Genomic DNA, 24567 nt, shown 5'->3' with positions numbered 1-24567 from the left:
TTTTAATGAAAAATTGCGAACCCATCCTTTTAAGTGCTTCTATTTCTCTTGAGATTGCGACATGCCGCTCTGATCAATCGCTACGAAATGAACACACAATTTGATCAATCAATCACCCGCTGAGCTTAAATAGACCTGATTTGACGCATCTCATCTCATTATCAGTGTAGTCACTTTTAGTAGAAGACAGTTTAAATAATTACCTAACTCATTTAATATGCGGCCTTTACTCTGTGATGTAGCGCCACTACTCCTCTGATGTTAGTGGTCGTTCCTTCTTCTTTCTCTTCTTGTCATCGCTCTACTGATGCTGATAAAGGCATAAAAATCCCCCAAAACACTATATATTTTTTTTCAGGCTCAAAATATATACGTTATGACTACACATGTGTGAAAACGCCTGCATATGCAAACACCCAACGTAGTGTTAACAGAGTTTTGTGTCCACCATGCTGGAGTAAACCAGGCCCTTTTAAGGTAAATCCAAAGAAATATCAAGAACTACTTTGAAAAACCCTGTTACTGGTAATAACAAATGGTTGTGAAACCCCCCAATTTCTGTGTCTTTTTGTAATGTCTCAATTCTTTTACGAACTCAGCCATTTTAAATCTGTTGCAAAACAAAGCAGGCCTTTATTTCCTCTTTAATAATTGAGTTGAAATTATAGCGTGAAGGGAAATATTACTGTCGAGAATATTTTCTTTTAATGAAGTACTTTTCCTTGCCAGCACTCATTTGAAAATAATGGGCATTTGATTGCACTGTGGTAATTATTTATAAACATGTGGCACAGCTTGTTTGGCTGGTTGGACGTAAGCTAAGCTTGAGCCCTGAAAGGGGCTGGCAGCTGAAAATATTGGCTGTGACTCAATAAGAAATCAGGGGCTTCCCCTCAGGACCAGATTTTTTTTAAACTGCTAAACTGAACGGAAAATGTACATCTGTCCATTAAAATATACATCCAGAGTTCCTCTTTTTATTAAAATGGGGAAAAAACCGTCATTAGAAGTATGTTTCATCATGTCAGTACATATAATTTTGCAAACTTGATCAACCCTGAAAAAAGGTGTAAATCTTTGATATCAGGGGGCCATGGGAATGCACCAATCTGATAGATCGGATAGTTATTGGAGCTAATACTGACCTGATTGAGTAAACAGGGTAACTCCCATGACGTGACTGTTACACATTACAGTTTTTCATCAATGTCATTCAGTGTTTCTGCTCAGTTACATTCAATTAACCAGCTTTGTGTGGCACCAAAAACTTAGTGAACGTAACAGCAATAACTTACTTCATGTTACCTTATATAAAAACAGTCCAATAAGTTCAATGCAGTGAGGTTAACAGATTTTAGATTTAGGGAAAAGAAAGCACTTGTATGGGATCAATACTCTTTACTGGCAGATACCTTAAAGGATAAGACTGTTTCTAAAAAAAGAAGCCATCGCCTTCGGGGCAAAGTAACATGTCACCCAGTGCAACGGTGTGGCTCGTTGATGTGTTTTTAATAGTTTCTGAACAATGGAGGTCTATGACACAGAAGGAATACGATATATCAGGCTTTGAATACACACACAATACTTGTAAGTAGGGTGAGTTCATTGTTGGTTTGGCTCTGCACATGAGATTCGTCGGCAATAAGAAGAATGTGGAAAATCACCAGCCATATCCTTTAAATTAAGGTATCAGTAAAAAAAAAAAAAAAAAGGTATTGGGAGAGAAAACGTTGGATTGGTGCATCCCTAGTCACAGGTAAAATTGGATTATTAGGTTACACTTGACTCTTTTGGCTGAAATAATTAAAAGCGTGTCATCTTCACTTAAGGGCATTGTAAAATCTTTGTTTTTCATTGTAATCAAATGCAGCTTGTGTTTGTTCTCTTCGCGGAGCAGTTTTTGTTGCAGGCCCTTTACCAAGAGAGACATAAACGAGCATGTATTTCCCAGGTGGCTAGTATTTTACACACATTATTATAACTGATCTTAATTATCTACCGTCTGCTGGAGATTAGACACCCGGGGGGGCTGTCGTCCTCCCTCCTCCGCAGCCGCCGCAGCAGCAGCAGCATTTGCCAGTGCACGGGTTCAGAAGATCTGTTACATATTTAATAAACTCCCATACGGTGGAGAGCAGCTCTTAGCAGACGCCTCAACCTCTGATTGGTTTGGCACTTTCCACACTTGTAGCATGTGTGCCTCTGTATCCTGTAGGCAGAGGAAGACTACTGTTCATACTGTCTGTTACAATTGGACTATTTTCCTATGAAACATATGAGCCAGGTCAGGTGAGGACCCCGCTGCCGGACCTTTCTTGATATGGAGGTTCCAAATTTACCCTTGGCTGACATCACGTATGTCTGTCCACCAATCACAAGATAGACTTGGAGATTTGTCAGGGTCAGTGTGGGTGTGTAATGGCAACACAGACATGGGTTGTAAATCACACAGGGACATAATCTGTGTGTGTGTGTGTGTGTGTGTGTGTGTGTGCAGACAGAGCGGATGGCTATTGTTTAGTCTTGCTGCTAGGAAACAGGAGAGTAACACTGTGGTGTAATCGTGGATATGAACACATCAGTCACTCACCCAGACTGTATCAGAAGGAAAAGCGAGGTCACTGGTCACTACGGGGGTGAAGGGGTGGGGGTCCCACCTCACCGATGACCTCAGCTCTCCCCACTGCCGACCTTGTCGCAGCTCCCACACGCAACGGTCAACGCTGGCGCCACGATCCTTTTCCACTCTGAACAATGGTGGTCGTAGAAGTTCACGAAGCGTTCTTCCCAATTGTTTCCTGTCTTTGTTGCTCTACTTCCTCTGTGAGGTTATGAATGGGGGGCCTGGAGCACCGCCTCGGTAGCGGCAGACACTTTTATGAGCCCAAAATACTGATGGCTGACCCGTGGAGGTCAGCAAGGCAGGAAAGAGGACAAACTTAGCTGCTAGTAAAAGCCGTCTGTGGGGAAAAAGGAGGATATTGTTACTGGGCTTTATTATTTTTGGATGGAAGTGACCCCTGGTGTGACAAAACCCTGAAGAAACTACAGCTTTATTATATTTTCTTGACTTGGGTTCATTATTGGCACTTCTTAGTTTGAAAACTATAACTGTATGTCACTTTTTTACCAGCCAGTGGTGTGAAGACACTACTCTTTGATGTCTCTTGGACATGTTGAGGGCTGCTGCAAGCCAATTTCAACAACCCAGTGGGGCTTATGTATCCATTGACTGTAGTATTTGAAAGCCAAGCTGGCCTGAAAACGATGCACATCCCCATATAGCACATTTTCTGTCAATAATAAAATAAAGTTTCTGCTCCACCCCCCCCCTCCCCATCGTCTGTCCATCTTTTGCGCAGATTAAATTACTCTTATTGGATTTTTACTTGCAAAGCTTTTATTGCACTTACAGTAACGTAACAAGTGTAGCTGTCTTCAACTCGAGTGCTTCACCTGGTTCACTGTCTCTCCTCCGCTGTGCTGTGTGTGTAGCACACACGGAGGGCTCAGCCCCGCCCGCGGTGAACCACAAAGAGCAGAGCAGAGTAAATTAGATAAAGAGCATTAATTAACATAGTCTCTACTGCGTTTTGCTGTCATTTATGGTCGCGGTCTCGCTGCCTCTCCTCTCTTCTCTGCTTTTTCTCAACGAGAACGGGGCTGAGCCCTCTGTGTGTGTGTGTGTGTGTGCTGCGCACAGCGTAGCAGAGGAGAGACAGTGAACCAAGTGAAGCACTTGTTATGTTATTGTAAGTGCAATAAAACCATCACATGTAAAAAGCCAAGAAGAGTAATTTATTAATGTAATCCACACAAAAGATAGACAGACTCTGTAAAGAATGTGATCTGCGACGCAACGTAATAAACGATAGAGCGTAAGACGTTTTTCTATCGTCACACAATATATATCATCGCACAGCCTTCTCCGTCTCCCATCACATGAATCAGTTCTGTTTCTATTTTTGTTGTGGCCCCCATTCATCCTGTATCCTCTATACAAGATTAAACTTTAAAGCTTAAATCCGCAGATTTGTGCACGTTGTTGCCCTTCAGAGCAGCGAGAAGTAAATTAAATTGTGCACAGTCTAAAACAAAGGTGGTAGAAAATCCAGAGTTACGCTTGTGATGTTCTGTCCTTGCTGAGTGTAAACAAGCTTCTCCACTGAATGAAAATGTCCTTAACCATCCAGCTCAAACAAACTTACTTTACCTTTCCACACAATGTGCAAAATAAGTCCTCAATACAGACTGCTGTGATTTTATTACAGGGCTGCAATCTCTTTTTCAGGATCTGACACAGTGTCAGCTCCAACATCATCCAAACACAATTTATACTGTACGTGCACACATGGCTAGCGAGTGTATTACAAGGTAAGGGTTATAGATTTTCTGATTAGCTAGTAGATTGCCTGTCTAAAAGGAGCATTACAACCCCTTCACCACATTTAAATTATTTCCCTTTCTTTATTTGTGTCCACTGTTCAAAGGCTTCTGAACCAATCGTTGTACTTGTCCGTGAGCGACAAGTACAGTGAATGCTCCTTCCTTTTTACAGTTTGTGCAGATTTTAAGTTAGAAAAGAAAGTGAAACTTTACTCATTTTGCACTCAAAACCAGGGTTTAAAATGATAAACAAGCATTTGAATAAGTATTTAACACAAAAACAGGAAAAAAAATGTTAAAGAATAAGAAAAAAAGGCAAAGGAGAGGCTGTTTGCACACTCAGTTCTGCAAGTCCACAAGCTCTTAGTAATGCTTTCGATCTGCAAGGAAGTCAGGGTAAGGAAGCATCAATGAAATGTTATCGAGAATAAACAGATCTTCAGATGAGATTTAAACACTCAACAGAGTTGTGATGAAGCAAAAAAAGGACAAGCTTCTGTTCTGACGCTGCTGTTTATTTGAATTGGCCACAGCAAAGTATATAAATCACTAATCGTGTTATGCAGAAGATTACAATGTGTGAAACTGTAAAAATGGCAGAAAACGTGCCTCTGAATCTTCTGTATAAGGACCGTTTTATAACCCATTTAGTAGAATTTAATAGATACTTAATATCTTTTACAAAACGTTGGTTTGTAATCTAGAAGGGTTGATAAAAGGGAAACAGACAAGATCAGACAGATGTGTACATGTCATAAAAATCTGCCCTGTTTTTTTTCACAGCCTCGACAGTTTACTCTCTTCATGGTTCAGTATGCAGAGGGCTTTTCTACTAGCCTATATCCAAAACGCTCTCAGACACCCCCCCCTTACACACACACACACACACACACACACACACACACACACACAAACTCCTTTTCCTTTGAGCTGACTTAACTGCTCTGGCACTCAGGCTTGTGGAGCTGCACCCTGCGAACTCTCGCCGTTCAGCTACTGGAGCCATTCCCATGGAATCCCAGACATTTCAGGCATTTGTTAAAGCTGGGCCGACAGGCGTTTCTTCACCGCTGTACGCGCTCACACTAACCATAGCCATTCGATTTACAACAGCTCACTGCTGTTTTACTGCTCATTTAATCAGACCCGCAGGAAAAATGTTTTTTTTTTTTGTTTTGTTTCTTTTTTTTAATCTACTCTCTCACAACTTTGATCCAGATGTTTTCTTAGTTTCTTTTGTCATTTTTGTATTAAATGAGAGGGCTTGAGTGTCGTCATGGCAATGTTTTAATCATCATGTCATCGCCAGGTTGTGTCAGATGTTTTCTTTCTTTTCTTGAGTGGCTAGTGATGTGTGTGTGTGTGTGTGCGTGTGCAAAATATAACTATTGTATAATATCATAACACTTCACTCCATAAAATAGCACTAATGTGTGAGTGCCTTTGTACTCAATGCTTCAAATGAATGAAGAAGTAAAACCCATCATGAAGTGGTGCTCTTGAAAATTGTATTTTGCAAAAAGAAGTTGATTCAGGGACACAGGTGTAACTGATTTAAGTAGTTTTTTTACTGCAGTCTATGAAAAACAAAGAAAAATCTGTTGTAGAATATCGAGGAGGGAAAAAGCAAAGAATTTTTACATCTAAAATACAAAATATTCAATAATGTTATAACTCAACTCGAGCGATATTTCTCCTATCTCGCTAAATAATTAAGAGGTTATTATCGTTATTGATTGTTTTGTCATTTTATATTTTCGATGTGGAACATTTAATGTTTTGTACCCTAAAAAGAACTCGAATTAGTAGAAGTACAACGCTTTTGAAACCGAGACTGAAACGGCGACACAAACATTTACGGCCTTGATTCGTGGTTCTGTCTTCCGTGTCGCGGTCCACCCCCTCAACCCGCTGCCACCGCTGCAGGTGCAGCCTGTTGAGCCCTCATCGCGTCACTAATGTGAAAAAAAAACTCACACAACCCCCGCAAAATGATTCATTTCACGATCAGAATTTGATGCATTCAGTCTGATAACATTTGGAAAGTGTAGAAAAGCCGCACAATCAAATTATCCCCATTTAAGTTAGCTAGAGAGCTAACTGGAAGATTACCATTATTACCAGTAATGCAGTAACAGCAAATTAACTGAGCAAATGGAAGCAGATCAGAAAACAAAGAGGCTTCGTACTAAAATATGAAATTTGTTAACAAACAGAAGGAATTAGAAATAAAGGCCTCTCTCTAATATAAGCCTGCTTCCAATAACGGCCTGCTACCCTCTGCAGTTGAGGTAAATAAAGATCCCATCCACTATTAGAGGAAATACGGTAATTTTGTTTACTTAGTTAATATGTAGACTGGGCTTCAGCAAAATTTATTATAAAGTTAATCTGCTTCATAGTGTTTTTGATAATTGTAGTTAGTAGATTATTTTTTTTATTCCGCACAATAAGTTCTTGCTGCTGCCGGAAACGTAAAATACAAGCCCTCATAAGGCATAAACGTCATAAATAAAGATCATCTGAAAGCACAGCAGTCACTGTGACTTCTTAACTGTCCTCTTACTAATAAATGAACTAGAATTAGAAAGTTAATGACTAAGAACTCGCCTCTTCTGTAGATTAAACCATCTTCTAGATTCAAGAAATGCAAATTTCTCATAAAGTAGATTAAGGGGACCCCCCAGTGCGACTCCGGTTTCATGATCATTTTCTTCCTGCTAACATTTTTAAATTATTTTTACCTTGGCACTCTTATTAAGAAGAATAATTGCGTTGGTTAAAATTTTAATTTAAAAAAAAAAAAAAAAGACAAAAGGTGTTTTGACGTGGCGTTAATGAAATAAATATGACATAAATGGTTTTGATGTCATAACAGGTAGTCAAAGTCAAGCACGGAGGTAGTCATTATTTCAGCCTGACACTGAACCCTGGAAGGAAATGAAGATTCAAGGCCATACCGTGCGTCATTTGCCTGTCAGACAGGCAGTGTAATTGCCCATCAATGAGTGCACAGTGTTTATCATTTCTATTCCAGTCACGGACAAACTGGATATCCTGCCTTCAGATGACAGCGGCGGCAGGGCGACATTAAAAACAAAAAGTGCTTTTCCATGTTGTTTGTGTGTTTTTGTTCTATTAAAGGAGGCCGAGGCCGGTTAATGAAATTGTTTACGGTTCCTGTTGTTACCCCAGTCGTCTCAACCGAGCCCTGCCGCTGCTTCTGCTGCTGCTGCTGCTGCTGCTGCTGAGTCAGACCAGATGACAAGTGGTTACCAGGAAAAAATGAGACAAATAAACCCCGATCATTAGCCTTTGCTTTTTATAAAGTCACGTTCAGGCTATAAGTCCTCTTTTTTTTCGCTGATGTACTGAACTCCTCTGTGTTTTCGTAATGGTGCACAATTAATTTGAATTAGATTGATAGCAAATTGTTTTTGTGTCTTAATCTTCCTAATCTGTGGTTTGATGCACGATTGAACATTTTGACGTCAATTATTATGAAAATTACTGTCAGATCTACCGGATATCTGACAAAGACTGATTTGGGTTTAAATCTGATACTGTTTCATGTTGTTTTTATGCTCATGCCGTCGTTTTTTATTATTTGTTGTTTGCCTTAAAAAGAAATAAAAAGTGACATAACTCAGATTAGGTGAAACTCAGCTCCTGCTAATCTGTTTTTATTATTTATTTGGGGCTGCGACTAACTGTTCATTATCGATTAATCCGCCTGTTATTTTTTTCAATTCACTGGACAATTGTTTAGTATATAAAACGTCCAAAACCAGTTATAAATTCCCATCATCTGTTCCTCACTAGCAGAGAGGAAATCAGGCCTCTCTGTATTAACGACAGACGTGACTGTCATGTAGACAAAGGTGTGTGTGTGTGTGCATCAGGGCAGAAACATCAGTCATCACCAAAAACCAGATCCAGGATGGTGTGTTTGCTGCTAAATTTGATATATTTGATACTCTAAAGGTTCTGTCAGGGATTTGGATTTGTAATGAAGCTAGAAATGTTGAATATGGTGATGCTATTTAAACAAATGTGAAAAAGAAACAAAGGAAAAAGACTCCGACGTCTGGCTCATATTTGCATCCATTGTTTTTCTGACATTTTGTGTTCTTGCAGTCTGTTTTTCTGGCACGATGCAGTTCTAAAGTTTTCTATCAGTATCATCTGTCTGCCTGCTGAATACGCTAAATAGACCTGCAGGTTATAGACCCGCCAGTACTCAACAAACATCTCTAAAGGCCTTCTGTCATATTTAATTACCAAAAGCTGCCTCATGTTCCAGCCTGATGAAGACGAGATACTCAGAAACGATTTTTGTATTGAAGAAGAGTTGTTGGCCTTCAGTCATAAACTGTGCAGAGAGAGACATTATGCACCATGAATTCTTACATCTGTGTAATGTCACCATTTTTATCTGCAAACATACAAACCTTTAACATAAATCAGAGCCTTTGACAGATTTTAATGGTCCAGTTAATTCAGTGTCAAAATATTAGGTAAAGAATAAGGTTCATTTCATAGTTATATAATTGTTTGCAAGAAAAAATTTAGTGTGGAGGGTTTTTAGCAAACAGACATTCAGCCATCATTTGTGTCGAAGCGCAGGCTCGGCCCTGCATGGTGAACTTGAACCAGCGAGTCTGCTCTAATGAAACCCTTGTGTCGCCAAGAGTAACAAATGAACTAGCCCGTTAGGAACGGCTGTCAGAAGGCAGAAAAACATCAGAATTTATAATTAAAAAGCTTGAATTTGCATTTTCTCGGTTGTTATATTTGCATTTCACGTTGGAAATTAGAGCTGAAACAATCAGTCAAAGCAAGTAGACAGTTGACAGAAAATTGTCAAATTTGAATCTTTTATTGAGAAAAGAGTATTTAGACTGTTGGTCAGACAAAACAAGTCATTTGAAGAGTTGAGAGAACTTAAGATTTGGCTTTTAAAGACTAAAGACATTAAGATAAATTGGAAATGAAGATAATCCTTAGTTGCAGCCCTGCAGTATAACTAGAAACTAGAAAATTACTCAGTTTTTTGTCTGTCTTTGATATTTTTGCATGACCTCATCGTCCCTAAATCAAGTCAACTGTTGTGCTGTACCGAGCAGCGAGTCCAAAGCAAGCTGAGCCTCACTTGAAACACGAATCCATCTTCAAAGTTCAATTTTAACACTTTATTCAGTTCTCAAGTTGCTGGCCTGTTAAGTCGTCAGTTGGTTCAAATTGTCAAAAGTACGGAAAGAATATCACCATATTCAAAAAGCGCTTTGTTTGTTCTTCCTTAGGTACCTCTCCTCTGGGCTTTTCAGCAAAAACTTCTTTCATAAGACACTAAATACTGCCCTTGTCATGGCCATGGAATTTTAATTACCAACCAGTGCACCACCACGCTCCGTTTGGCATTTTTCTAGGGTCTAATATGATCTGAACGCAAAACGTCTGAATCTGCTGTCATTTCAATCTGTCAAATAAAAAGAACACCACAAAATGTTTTACGGGTGATTGTGGTTATTGGCGAGTACAGAGGCTCTTAATTTTAGGCAGAAATCCCTGAGTTTTAGGATACAGTGAAGTTTGATACAACCCTCCCATGCTTGTATAAATACATTACTAATTTATTACTGGTGCGTATTCTGATATTAACAGAAACAACATATATAGGAAACTCTGGTAACTCTTGCAGTATGTGTATTGGTTGCAAAACAGTCCACTTCAGCAGACAGGGAACCGTTTTGTATGAGTCATTCCTCGCAAGCGATTTGGATTCTTTCTGCATTTTCGACACCCCACGTCGTCGAAGCTCGACCATTGGCTGGCAGCCTGCGCAAATCTGTTTCTTCACCTCCCGTTTCCAAGTTGGCATCGTCCTGACAGGGTGTATTCATCTCTGTCACACAGGGGCCGCGGTTGTGTTGGTTTGTTGTTGTTGTCCATTTTGGGCTTCAGGGGATTGAGCGTTTCATTGTGTGGCTCTGCCCCCCCCCCCCTCTTCATCCAAGTGAAACCTCTACTAATGAGATAAAGAGTCGGGCTTTTCTGCTGCATTATTCGCCGGCCTTCATGTGATCCTGCTGCACTTTGCACAAACCGCATGTCAGGAGATCAGACAGACCCAGACCAGCGGGCCAGAGGTAACCAGAGTAATAAGGATAAGAAGGAGGTCAGAGACGGGAGGGGATACACACAGTCAAGACTTTTTTTTTTTTTTTTTAAAAGATGTCGCCTGTTGTAAACAGACCTAAGTCCAACTGCAGACCCAGCACTCGACTCCAAAAACCCCCATTGATTTATTGTTGTCAAGTGATTTTTACTCTGTTCAAATGGAAGATAAGTAGAGGAGATGCTGACAAGACCAAACTCAAGCTGAGCATAACTAATCGACACAGACGAAACTAAGAAAAAGACCGTTGATCTTCGTGAACGTTGCTAGCTGCTGGGGCCTGTAACTGGAAAAAAAAAAAAAGAAAAGTGGGCCAGTATTGAGAGATTTGCATGTTTTAAGGAAAGAATGACAAACAGTCTCCTCAGCGTCCTTTCTCGCTCTGGGAGATCAAAGACGGCTTGGGGTGGCCCCACTCTCAAAGGTCCTCAGGGTCCCGACCTTGAAAGCATTTTTGACAGGCATAAGAAACAAGTCTATCTGCTTCAGTGTGGTCGCCGTTGTTGATCTCAGTGAAGCCTCTAGGACGTCTGATAAGTGAACAATACCGCTAATTTAGGATCAACCACCAGCATTGCTTTTTTAGCTTAGCAGATATGGCCAAGTCAGCTGTTGGCAAAGTGAACTGTCCAAATCTTTTGGACAGTGAGTGGTTTGTTTTGGTGCTTCATGAAAGTGGTTTGTCCGCTAGTTCTCTCAGGTGGCACTCAGCGCATGTCTGCAGCTAGACGTCAGTCACTGAAATGGATCGACCCACATTAACCTCTGTTTTTTTTTTTTTCTAAAACTCCCTCTATCCACTGGTGCCTCTGTGGAAAAAAAAATCATACATGTAACATTTAAACCTGAAGAAGTTGCATTATAGGGCTGCAACTAAATGATTTTCAGTATTGATTATTATTAGTTAATTCAGTTACTTACTTTGTCTATGAAATATCAAATAAAAAGTGAAAAATGTCTTGTTTTGTCCAAAAACCAAAGATATTTGGCAAATACTCAAATTTGAGAAGCTGGAAGCAGCAGAAAATTTGGAATTCTTGCTTGATTAAATCAATCTTGATAAATCAATTTATCAAAATTTGCTGCTGAGTAATTATCTGTTGACCTAGTAATCAATCCTCTAATAGTTTGAGCTCTTATGCAATTTTTTTATATTCCAACAGAAGCCTTGTTTCTCTGCATGAAATATTTCAGCCGCAAGTGAATTATTTTTGCCTAAATGTCACTCATCGAATAATAATTTAAAGGCCTGCAGCAACATTTTAATGGCTCTCTCAAAAATGATACACATTCATTTAGAAAGGGAAAAAAAACAAAACAAAACACTGGACTGAGTACAAAAAACATAATTACAAATTGTCAGGAATTACTTGTACTTTAATCTGAAGTCTTTGATTTTTTTTGTCAGTCAAGGTAGGCGTCAATTGTTCAAACATGTATCTCAGGCTGGATGGAAATTTTTCCAGTTGTTCAGAGTCACTGAAGTCTGTAAAAACTCCTAATAAGATGTGGACATGATGAGGCACGATTCATCAGCCGAGGCACAGAGATGTTCAGCACAATACCAACATTACACGATTGTCTCTGCATGAGTTTGAACCCTTTACTACAGAACGCACCGTCTTCCTCTTAACAACGGACTTCTGAATAAAGAGATTTTGCTTGATTTTGCTGCGTATTTCCTTCCGTCCGAGATTAATGTGCACGACAAAACAAATCAAAAGCACTTCAGAATTATTTGTACTTCTGATTAGTACAAAAAGGAGTCAGTGAGAAGACGGAAAGAGTAGAGAGCAGTGCAGCTCACTTTAGTTCAGCCCCAGTCTGGCTCTCGTGTCGTTTTTTTTTTTTTTTTTCTCTTCTTTTTTCGCATACCTCCCACTGCTGCTGCCGCTGTCTGACTGGCTGAGAGGGAAGAGAGAGGGACACAAAGGGTTAAACAGTGCGCCTGTCTTCCTTGGAGATGGGAGAGGCCATTTGAATGGCTAGCCAACACATTGGCTAAGGCTGAGGGTGGATCTGCTGCTGGGCCTGTGCTACGGCATGGAGCCCTCCTGGAGGATCAGGAGTCAGTGAAAGCAGACAGCTGAGTTTTTGTGTGTGTGTGTATATATGTGTGTGCGTGTGTGTGTAATAGGCATATGAGGCAAAGTTGAAGGGCAGCTTTTTGAAGCAAACTTTGGAGACGGAGTGAATAATTCATATCAAGAGGAAAGTTTTATTTTGCATGTGTGGAAATCATCCTTAGGAATCTTTGCAAATCCCTGCTCGGCGTAGATTATTTCAACTGACGTAGATAAAAGGTGGTTATATCATTTGTTTTTCTAGCACCGTGCCCCCTTGTGCTTCCCCCTCTCACTGCCATTCTCATATTGCTGCAGCCCTCCAAACACACACACACACAGACATGCACACACACTCTTCAGGTGTTTCAAGAGCTTACTTCTGTGAATGCAAGAGGACAGGGGGTCTGTGTTGTTTTGTTCGTTTTAAGGGCTGATTTCATGACACTAATGAAGCCGAGCAGTTTTGGACAAATCCCCCACGAATCAGGCTGGAAAATAGAGAGTCAGCGGAGAAAACAATAGTAAAGAATGACAGATTATTAATTGAACAGATTAGAAATTGGAAGTATAAAGACCTAAACGCCCACCTCCTCCTAGTGGTTTAATTTATTTGGCTGCGTGTTTGTTCAGACCCATAAAAGACACGCATGCTTACATGTTTACGGTCTGACCTGTAACCTGCCCCTAATCTCAGCGACTCATTACCTCCCCCACCGCTCAACGGTCTTAATCTGGCTCTCCTGGATGAGAAGCTAATCTCGGTGGGCAGGTCATTCGGCTGTATTTACCTGTGAGAAGCCTCCACCTTTGCACACTACACAACAATACACACACAGACACACACACGCAGCAGCACGCTCACACGCACATCTGCCAATCCTCAGAGCCTAATGTTATGTAACGTGCTGAATTACAGGCACACACACGTATGCAGACGTACACATTAACATCCGACCTACAGACTCGCATCTCCGCCTGTAGTCGATAGTGTTTACGCTGCAGAAACTGGCACTGAACTTCAAGTGTGACTGTCGGGACTCTGTATCTCTCTGTCACTGTTTATTTCTTCTGCTTCCTCATAAGGACCTTGTGTAGTTCATGTTCCTAGAAAGAAGCCAGTGTGTCCAGATACTTTAGATGATTTGGGGTTTGTTGATATTATGGTTATTGCAGCCAATAGCGAGCAAACACACGGATATCAATCAGTTATTATTTGTCTCCGTAGTGACGCAATGGGTTTATTTTTATATCATCAGTTGTGACACAGTGTTGTTGTCAGAATTAAGTCAACCGCAACTGCATCAACTGTAGGGACGCAACTAAGGATTATTAATCAATTAATTGCGAAAAATGTCCATCATTATTTCTCAGAAGCACAAGTGATGTCTTGAAACAGTTTGTTTTGTCTGTGGGACATTAAAAAAAAAAACAAAATATATATATAAAAAAATGTAAAGACTTAAAACAGAAGTTTTAAATCCTCATATTTGAGTGAAAGTGGCATTGTTTATTTGCTTGCAAAATGACGGACATGATGAATCAATTATCAAAATGGTTCTCTACTTTTTTGTCAGTCGATCAATCAGTTAAGCAGCAATATCGATTACAACACTTTGATGTGTGATTCGTCATATCGAAACAGAAGAAGGTCTTATCATGATTTTTCTCCCCCACGTTTCCTTGCTCTCATGTAGCCCAACATACACTTTCAGTCACTCACAATATATGAGCTTCAAGTCTGCGATGACTCCGTATGAGCAAATAAGAAACCAAGCAAAGACATTTTTCAAGTGTCCCACTTGCAAAATACTGAATGCTTGGAATGCCAGTTTTGTTTTTTTTATTTTCTTCTGTCTCAATTTCAACAAGCCCTCTGGATAAGTGTCTGTCTTTTGTCAGCTAACGTTGGATCCCTGCTGTTTGTGTTCAGTCTGCTTGTTGACCAATGGCAGATGGTCCTCTGGGCTTGCTGGCTCATGCATTGAGGAGGGATCTCACTCCCGCTGACACACAGATATGACCGTTGAGATCTCTGTGGAGTTAAACATGTGAAGATGTACCGTCACTTTGGACTGATTAAAATCCCTCTGTGTCATCTTGGGGGGAACTTAAATTAAAGGTGTCTGAATAACGATAAGCTCCTGTTTCCTGTGTGTCTCTTCCTGAAGATCATAATAGGCCTTTAACACATGAAAATTAACCTTTTTTCCTTTCACCTCATCTCATGAACACCCTCCAACCTCTAACGTGACTTTGCTCTTTCCCCCCCCCCTGCAGTGTGTCCTGTTCAGTGTAAACACCGAGCCTGCACCAAGGACGACCAGTGCTGCCACGACCAGTGCCTGGGTGGCTGCCTGAAGCCCAACTCGACCAGTCACTGCGTGGCCTGCCGTGGCCTCCAGGCCCAGGGCACCTGTGTGGAGCGCTGCCCCGAAAACCACTACACTTTCAAGGGTTGGCGTTGCGTCTCCTTCGCCTACTGCCAGGAGCTGCATAACAGATGCAAGCGGGAAAAGGAGCACAGCAGGAGCCCCGACTGCCACGAGTACGTCATCCACAACGGTGCCTGCATCCCTGAGTGTCCCTCCGGCTACACGACCGTCAACTCCTCCTCGTAAGTGGACACTCATGCCGGTCTGATGGGCTCTTGATGGTCTGATGGAACGATGTGTGATCAGTGGCTGAATAGTCTGTACGCGCACACACAAACTTCAGAACGTAATCCTGAACCTTTTACGTAGGAGCTCGTCGACGTGCGTGATGCACGGTGCTAAATCAAGGCTTTAATTCACAAATGCATTTTTGCTTTCTACAGACTGATTATTATTAAGAAGACATATATTTATCATGCAGTAATTATTTGTTTGGTGTATTTGCACCGGGAAAGTACATTGTTTCAGATCTGTGATCAGTAACACAAAAGTTAGGAAGAATTAGTAGAAATTTTGTGTCTTATGTGTGAAAAATACTCAAGTCTTCCATAGATTCCTGCCTCTGTTTTTCTCCTGTCACAGTGTTTTGTAACACAGTGTGACATTGCACGAACTGGAGGTTCTCTTGCTAAGCTCCTACAGCGCGCTGTGTACTATATGCACACACACATACACCTTCTTTTTGTGTGTGTGTGTGTGTGTGTGTGTGTGTGTGTTGGAGTGAGACTGCAAACAGCTAGGTCAAAGTGTGCAGTGGGAAGTCTGGCACATCTGTGTTTCTGATTTTGACTCAGTATTCATCTGCTACATTTTTTTTTTTTTTTTTGTGCCACTCACTCGCTGCACAAAATTGATGGTTGTTTACCAGCCGCTGGTGTCTGCATTGCAGCGTTTGCACTAATGCAGACATATAGAAGTGTTTTTTCCCCCCTTTTCTCTACATCTGTAATTTACAACCTGTTGTGTTGTATCTCTGTTACATCCTAACAGACTTCCCTCTTTAGAGAAGGGAGTTGTACTTGTGCTGACCTGCCGGTGACCTTCACCGCCTCCCTCTTTGACACCTTCATTGACCGTGACAGGGTTGTTGATTAGTGTGGGCGTGCCCGCGAGCACAGACACCGTAGACACCCCTAATCGTTCTGCTCGGGCAGAGGTTGAAGACGCAGCTGGATCTTTCATGACTTCTTGTCTTTTGTTACAACATGACGGGCTGGTTTACTGGCTAGCTTGGTTTAACACAAGAGGAGGCAGAGAGACATTCAGGACAGACTGTCAGTGCCCCCAGGCTGCTTCGCCTTGCCTCCCTTTACTGGCTGCTGAGAGAGAGAGAGAGAGAGAGAGAGAGCGAGAGAGAGAGAGAGAGAGAGGGGTCTGTCTGGCAAGCAACTGCAGCAGAGTAGTCCAGGCAGTCTGTCACTGACAACTGCGATGACAAGGAAAAGTGGTTGCGCTACTGCTGCGGTGTTTGTGTCGTCATGTGTATTTAACCTTTATTTATCCACGGAGGGGTTTGCCAAGCACACGAAGCTCCATTTGAGCAACATGCAGCTTCACATGCAGGCACTTACATACTGTACATTCACACCTGAGAGCTTTTTAGTGTGCAGATCCAGCTCCACTGGAGCAGATGAGGGTAAAGTGCCTTGCTCAAGTGCACTTTAAGTGTACTGCTGATTTTCTTTTGCTGCTCAGATTTTCCAGCCGGTCCATCATTTTAAATCAGAAAATGAAGGTACACATCCAAATATCCTCTGATAATGAGCTTTTCAAACAATAACAAGTGAGAAGTTGCTCTATTAGCTTGATTGACTTTATCTCCTGTGTTAACATTTTGAGTTGCGCAGCTCCTCATCAGACATCGAATACATCTAATACAAAACATTAACAGGCATTCTTGTTTTTGATGTTGACGTTTGGTGTTTTGATGATGATGATCCTGTAGAAGATCCAGTTTGCAAAAACACTTTGTTAAAATGATTTATATCAGAGTTATGAATGTGCAGCGTTTCCGCTTTTCTCATGTTTGCTGTTTTAACAGGTGTTTTGTCATCTGGGATCAGCATATCAATTTTGTGGCATAACTTTTAACAGTTTTGCAATAAAGTTGCATTTTTTGAATACTGTCCTCAGTGATAAAGATGTTATTTTTATTCAGTCGCCAGAAAGTGAATCACTGACAGATGCTGTAGTATCTTTTGAAATATGAAACGTCATAATATATTTTTATAGTTGTATACAACTTATATTACTTGCTTATATTACACAGGCGAAGCAAGCTTTCACAAAGGTATTGCTGTCAGATGAAGAGCTTAACCGCTCACATCTTGAAAATAATGCTACAATAATTTAGTCAAATGTAGCCTCTCGGTTTGCAGATTTGATCGCTTCTTGAATTTGAATCAACAATCCCGCTCGACTAAACCTTCAAGCAACTGTTGACCTGTAGTGAACCCTCCTGTGCTCATATCTCTGCCGTTTTTACTTTGACTCCCCTTTATGTTCCCCTGATGGCTCATCTTTTCTCTTTGGCATCTCTCTCTGTTTTTGGCTTTAAACTAAGCTGTGGAAATGAAAGTGCTTTGAGCGAGTGTCTCAGCTGAAAGTGCAGATGTGGCACTGGAGAGGGAAAAAGGTCAAGACAGATCAGGGAAGTTATGAGCCAGCTAAAGAAAAGATCACTACCTTTTTTTTTGTTGTGACAAAACATACATTTCTTCATCTGTTTTTTTTTTTTTTTTTCCTCTTTCCATATGGTTTGCAAGCATTTGTGTCGTTTAGGTGGTTTGTTTTGTTGCTGAAAGCTGTGAATAATCTCATTTACAAGTACAACATGGCTGCAGCCCACAGTGCCCGTCTCTGTTTTACATTCATCGTGTATTTATACCTTGGAGATTAGACAGTGTCATGAAAACCAGCTAGCACATTAGCTGCCACCCAGTTCCATTATTTGCCGCACACAAAGGAAAACCACATTCTTCTGTAATTGTCCTGTCAGCTTACTCGACGGTTGCTAAACAAAGCCATTCTCACCTCATAAACCAGCCGGCGGCAAAAAATACTTCAGCACACTCGGGACAATGACCCCGAGCGTACATACTTTAATCAATTTGAAAATGTTCTCCGCAGCACGTGTCGCGACTGAAACATGTCTGTGTGAATCTGAGAGGCTCGCAGAGGTTGCTGTAGTACTTTGGATTTTACATCATCAAAGTTTGCACTTGTAGCGTTATGAGGGTGGGGATTGTACAGATGGCTTTTCAGGAAATAAGTTAACATGGCCGGCACGCATAGCTGCATCCATATATCTGTTATGAGAAGAGACTCGCTATGAAAACATTAGGTAAGCCGGGTTGTTTTGCTCGGTTGTAGAGGTGAAAGGTTGGGGTCAGTTCATTTTTCAGTTAATTCAAAACAAAAGTTCACGCCGTGGAACTGAGTGAGGCTTCATTTTCATTGTTTTTGTTATACATACAGTGAACGCAACACACTGTCAACTATAATACATTTTTAAATGAACTATGGATCACTTGACTACTACTCGTTTGTGGAAGGTGTCACTCGTAGTAAACCCACAGAGAATTATCACCCAACTCAAGAGCGTTAGAGCATGTTTCAGTTCATTGTTTTGGGTTTCTGGCCTACACTTTTACTGTTCACTGTCACCAGTTTTTGGCAGCGGTAGGTAGCTGTTTTCATTGAAAAAGCTCTTAAAAACGCTTTGCTACCGGAAAATGTATTAGCTAGAGAGCCAGATCTGTCACTGAGGAGTTGGTGGAGAAGCAAAAACAGACCTAAGGGAGAGTGAATGTTGGACTTACATTCAACAGGCGGACAGAAACACGACTGAAAAGTGAATCCTAATGTTGTTCTGTGTCTGCTGGATGTGTAGATAGGCAACTGTTTGCTAGCAAGATTGCAAAATCAACTTAAAACGTGATAATGTGTCAGTGTTGTGTTTAGATTTTGTTTCCGCCACCCCTAAGCACTAAAAAAAAAACAATTATCACAGATTTATGGTTCTAGTATTTCTGTGCTGAGGAGAATCTTAAAGAAAAATGTGCAAAACTACAGAAATGTTTCCTTAAAACACATCTAAGTGTAATTTGTGGCACCAGTATTTTGATCATTTGAATGGTTTTGAGTATTAATGTCTTTTTCCTTTGTTGTGTAGGCTCAACTGCACTCCCTGTGCAGGGCTCTGTCCTAAGGTCTGTATGGGTCTAAAAACTGTGGACTCGGTCACAGCAGCGCAGGCTTTGAGAGGCTGCACCATCCTCAACGGGAGTCTGGTCATCAACCTGCGTGGAGGAAGTGAGTATTATTATTAGTATTATCATTCATTTGAATTGAAATATAGTTTACAGCAGATTCATTGGTTCATCTATAAAATGTCAGAAAACGGTGTAATATGCCAATCACACTTTCCTAAAGTCCATTTTCAAATTGCTTGTTTGTATAAAAAAAATATAAAATTTGACAATCTCATGTTGGAAGAATACGACTCTTTTATTATGTTATCCAGCCGTCGCTTTAAAAGTTATGACTGCTGACACATACTGTGATTTAGGAGGATAAAAAAGATGAAACCAAAATCACACAACACAGACTTCAGAGGAGAGTTTGTTGCCAAAGAGCAGCTGTTTGGGAGCTTTTGCACCCAGAATCAGAAGTCACTTCAATGATGTGTCTCTTTTGGTTCTCTGTAGACAACATAGCAGCTGAACTGGAGGCCAGCCTGGGCCAGCTGGAGGAGATCACTGGCTACCTGACAGTGCGACGTTCCTACGCCCTCGTATCCCTCTCGTTTTTCCGCAAACTCCGTGTTATTCGTGGGGAGGAAACGGAAATCGGGTGAGACTTCGTCCTCTGAGCCCATCTCATCCTCGCCATGTCAAAGCCTCCTCCTGTAATTATGAGTTAAAAGCGGAAGGACTGACCTTTTCAAAATGTCTCTCTGTGGTAGCTGTTTTTAGTTAGACTTTCCCAAATCATATATGAGGCTTATTCAGACGCTTGTAGCACAATAGGCTGCAGTTACAGTAGAAATAAAAAAACAAAGAAAAGGCTTATGTTGCAAATTGAGGGCTAACCATGCTGAAATATTTCTCTTCTCATGTTACTCAAGAAGCTTTTCCATAACAACCTCGGCCGAATGTCATTTTTATCATGAAAAATATGTTCATGCAATCTTCTCCCGTTCTTTTCCAGGAATTACTCGTTCTATGCCCTTGACAACCAGAACCTGCGCCAGCTCTGGGACTGGTCCAAACACAAGCTGACCATCCTGCAAGGACGCATGTTTTTCCTCTATAACTCCAAACTCTGCATGTCTGAGATCCGTAAGATGGAGGAGGTCACGGGAACCAAAGACCGACAGGTCAAGAATGAAATCGCCTCCAAGACCAACGGAGACCAGGCTTCATGTAAGAACCTCAGCTCTGGAGACAGACATAGTTACTATGGCGACATAAACAGAGAATCGGCCCTGGCACACACGCAAACATAGTCGCAGTTACTGTTATGACGGTCATTTCCTCCCCTCCTGTTTGCAAATGCCTTCCTGCAGATCTTTTACTGACACAGTTTAACTAGGAACAACCAACAGAGCAAAGCCCTAACGAGTATTAAACAGTGACATAGTGATATGAGCTGTTTTTGTTCTTTCCATTTTAAACTACATGTATGATTCAAGTTAAGAGATAATAACAGTGTAGGGTTTGTAAAAATTGTTCAAAGATGTGCTCATTGCTTTTTTTTTTTTTTTTTTTATAGATCTGAAAACCAGACTCTTTTTATTTTTTAATTTGACATAAAAAGGCAGTAAAGAGGAGGAGAGAGAGGGGAATAAGTTCCCAATAACCAAGACCTGACCCAAGACCTGAGTCGGACCAGATCCAAATTTTATTCGATCTAATCAGTTCTGGTAGGATCCTGTTCTGTTGCCACAGATCTTGGGTCTATGTGATGTTATTTAATTCTCCAGTGGATGTGTGCAGATCAGCTCTGATCATGTGGTGTGTTGTAATCATCACAGGAGAAAAGAAAATGTGTTTTTTTGAGGCAAAATGGAGAGCGTGAATTGTGAAGTTCAGGGAAAAATGACTAAATCGACTTTTTTGACCACAGCTGCTCATTAATTGGCGGTGCGTTATTCTGCTGCCAGTGTCTCTTGCTATCAGGGTCGACTGCAGTCTATTTCTGACTGGTCCTGGCCTCCATTTTTTTTTTTTGAAATATATTTTTCCATATCAGGTTTGGGTCGGTTTTGCCCACTGGTCTTTTTCATATCATAAAGATGTCTACTACATATACTCCAGACCAGATTTGAAGGTCAGGACATTGCAGCGTCATGAACAAATTGAGCCACTGAGTTGCACCAAGCCAGGCTAATCTTCGGGATAATTTTTCTTCATAAAGTACTTTGACAAATTTGCAGAACGCTGACCCACTACCTCACATGTGCTTGATGGGTCAGCAATCATCTTCTCTTCAGCTTTTTTTTGTCAGGTTACCCTCTCGGAAGGTGTCATAGAAACTCCAAAACACACTTTTATGCAAAATTTTACTGAATTCTGTAGCTCTCAGCTCTGCCCTTTTGAAATGTTGTTTTGCGTCTCGGTTATGTAATTCTGTCCTACCCAACCATCCTGAAGGCAAAGACAGATTAAAATGTTCACACTTGCGTAAATTAAATATTATTTGGCATGTTACCTGTCTTGAATTTTAAATTTAGGGAGGTAGGTAAGTCTTATCTAAACCTGATCTACCCGAAAATGATTGAGTGGATGAAGAAGGGCAGCTGCTCCAGGCATCGGATTATTTTCATACTAAATCAGATGTTTCTCCACTTGTACCTCCCTGTAACAGAGATTTAAAAACGTATATGATGACCTCTGCCTTTATCTGTTTATTGCTTTTCACTGACTAATGTCTTTTCTCAGGTGAGAACCGGCTGTTGAAGTTTACCCAGATCCGAACCATGAGCGATAAAATAATGGTCAAGTGGGAAGCCTTCTGGCCTCCAGACTTCAGAGACCTGCTGGGCTTCATGGTGCTCTACAAAGAAGCGTAAGTTAATCCTCAGTCATGACTCAGTCACAGTCCCAATCAGACTTGGATCCCTGCCAGAAAAAATATTGTTTTCAGCTGCTTAAGTACTTCATAGATAAGAAAAAGCTGAATAGAACAGATCAGCTAGATCTGGTGGATAGTGGTAATGTAAGTTCCTGATTCACTGACTCATGTGTGACATTTTGAGGAAATTGTGGGAACTGTGGAACATTTGAAAATACGTCGTCAAATTGATTAGATATGTTATGCAAAAATTGTGTAAAATATCAAATTTGTTGTCTGTTCTGATTCAACACTTAAAGTCTGTTTTAAAGGATAATCAGAGATTTCTTTTGAAACACATTATACATGTTAGAAAATAATTGCTGAAAACATGTTGAACTCTGTAGTCCTGAACTGTGGAGTTAGACCGTGAAACTGCTTCTCACCATTTCTGTGTTCAGGACAGCTGCGGTCACAACAGTAGGTGTAAACTCTCTGGGCAGAGTAGAAAGATCTACACTTAACTATGAGATATTCTATGTTAGCAGAGCAGTGCATCTCAATAATGGCATAATGCACCGTCCCCCACACCGCACCTCTGGTCTTACTGGAGTCATTAGCTGTTGTATCCGCCCTGATGTCGCACCCCGGTAGCTCAACGGTTCTATTGGGGACGCTACTGTTAAGCTGTGTTTCCATATAATCATGTAGTTGCAGTTTATAATCTTTTTTATGAGTGGTGAGTTCATCCATGTTGTTCATCGGAGGTCGTACATCGGTGAGGAAAATGCTGGGTAGAGGTAGCCGATTAGGAGTTAGCCTTAGCTTAGCCCGTAGCCCTCCTCTCTTTCCTCGTTTGTTTACACTCTCTCCCAGCTGGCGAAGCCCAATTGATAGCCGCCAGTGTCTTGGTATCAGCTGTTACTGATGAATGGGGCCGTTTTCGGTAGATTCGGCATGAATGTTGTTAAGTTCAGAGTCTCAGAGGCTGTTCAGTTGGGCCACGGTTTCAGCACCTGCAGCGGACACGCCTCCAGCATTTCAGAGCAGAGAATACTGCTTATTATTACAATTTTTAAACTAAATACACTAACTTCATTAGAAAATTTGGAGTTTGTATTTTACTCTGCTCTTTTCCTCCTCTGATAGATGGACAGATAAATGTGCTGGAGAACATCAAACTGAAACCTAGTATGTGCTGTCGAGTAAAATCTGATTTGAGACCCCAATAACACGTTTTTCATTTGTATTATTGTTTTTTCTCCTCAATAGACCTTTTCAGAACGTAACCGAGTTTGACGGGCAGGACGCCTGCGGCTCCAACAGCTGGGTGATTGCTGACGTGGACCCTCCGCCTCGATCCAATGAGGGTGACAAAGAGCATTTTGAACCAGGTCATCTCATCCTGCCGCTGAAGCCCTGGACGCAGTACGCCATAATGGTGAAGACCCAGCTCTCAGCCTCCGATGAGCAACAGGTCCACGGAGCCAAAAGCGAGATCATCTATGTGCGCACCAACGCCACCAGTAAGACTGATTCAGATTCATTCACTGGTTCTTTAGTAAGAAATATATCCATGACACTGGATTAAATATTTATATTATATTAAAGGTTGCACTGTAGATTGTTTGCACACTGTTGGGAATTTGCTACTAGCTTAATTACGTTTAGGGTTGCATAAATATCTTCCAGATCATGTAACATTTCTAGTAGTGAGCTATGTTTTCCACTAAAGCTGGAATGATGCTTCCACAAAGATACACAGAGAGGGGGATTATGGGTAAGTCACAGAGGCTCATAGAGGAGCCGACCTGCACACCTTCAAAATCGCAACAACACGTCATGCAGACCTGCTCGTCAAACTAGCTGATTGGTTAATGCAACTCCTGTCGGTTATAGAGGTCCTAAGCAACAGGTTTAAGCAACCAAACGCTACAATATTTTATTTTCTCTTGCAGACAAAAAAAAACACCCTCCAAAATGATCGTGCTGCACGCTGCCGTCTTTTCTCCCCCAGATTCATCATCCATCCTCTCATTCAATAGAGAATCAAGCAGGGGGCTGGTTGGACAGTACGGCTGCTGTCATCCTCCGGTGCGTCATTCGGGGCCATCCTGTCTCGAGTGACGCTCTCTGGTCTGCCGCCCATCTCGTTCACTCTCTGCTTCACCCCGTCGACCTCCCGGGGCCCCTCCAGTAATTTAATGATAGTGATGTTTAAAAGTCATTACACGCACAGCACCAGTCAAAAGTTTGGACACACCTTCCCATTCACTGGAATGAGTAAGTGTGTCCAAACTTTTGACTGGTACTATACGTAAAAAAATCAATATTTACGCTACTGATTTCGTTCCCACAGCAACAGTCGAAACAGCACAAGAAAATGCGGTGCCACCTTTTCAAAGACGTATTATCCAAAACCTTCTGATCCGTAAAAAAAAAAAAAAAA

At 41.2% G+C, this 24567-nt stretch overlaps 1 protein-coding gene across 2 annotated transcripts in view; it reads left to right on the top strand.

Annotated features, from left to right (window-relative positions):
• Window positions 1-24567, top strand: part of insra (insulin receptor a) — a 56516-nt gene that overhangs the window by 16844 nt on the left and 15105 nt on the right. For both annotated transcript variants that reach the window (XM_042428307.1, XM_042428306.1), the window contains exons 3-8: window positions 14908-15244; window positions 19237-19376; window positions 19772-19916; window positions 20274-20488; window positions 22007-22133; window positions 23391-23644. In XM_042428307.1, coding sequence (XP_042284241.1) covers window positions 14908-15244; window positions 19237-19376; window positions 19772-19916; window positions 20274-20488; window positions 22007-22133; window positions 23391-23644 — 1218 coding nt within the window. The remainder of the gene's footprint in view (window positions 1-14907; window positions 15245-19236; window positions 19377-19771; window positions 19917-20273; window positions 20489-22006; window positions 22134-23390; window positions 23645-24567) is intronic.

The sequence above is a fragment of the Thunnus maccoyii genome, chromosome 12, assembly GCF_910596095.1.
Source record: "Thunnus maccoyii chromosome 12, fThuMac1.1, whole genome shotgun sequence".
In the NCBI taxonomy this organism is placed as follows: Eukaryota; Metazoa; Chordata; class Actinopteri; order Scombriformes; family Scombridae; genus Thunnus; species Thunnus maccoyii.
Note: the sequence above shows the minus strand (reverse complement) of the source record. Positions and strands in the feature narration are given on the sequence as shown.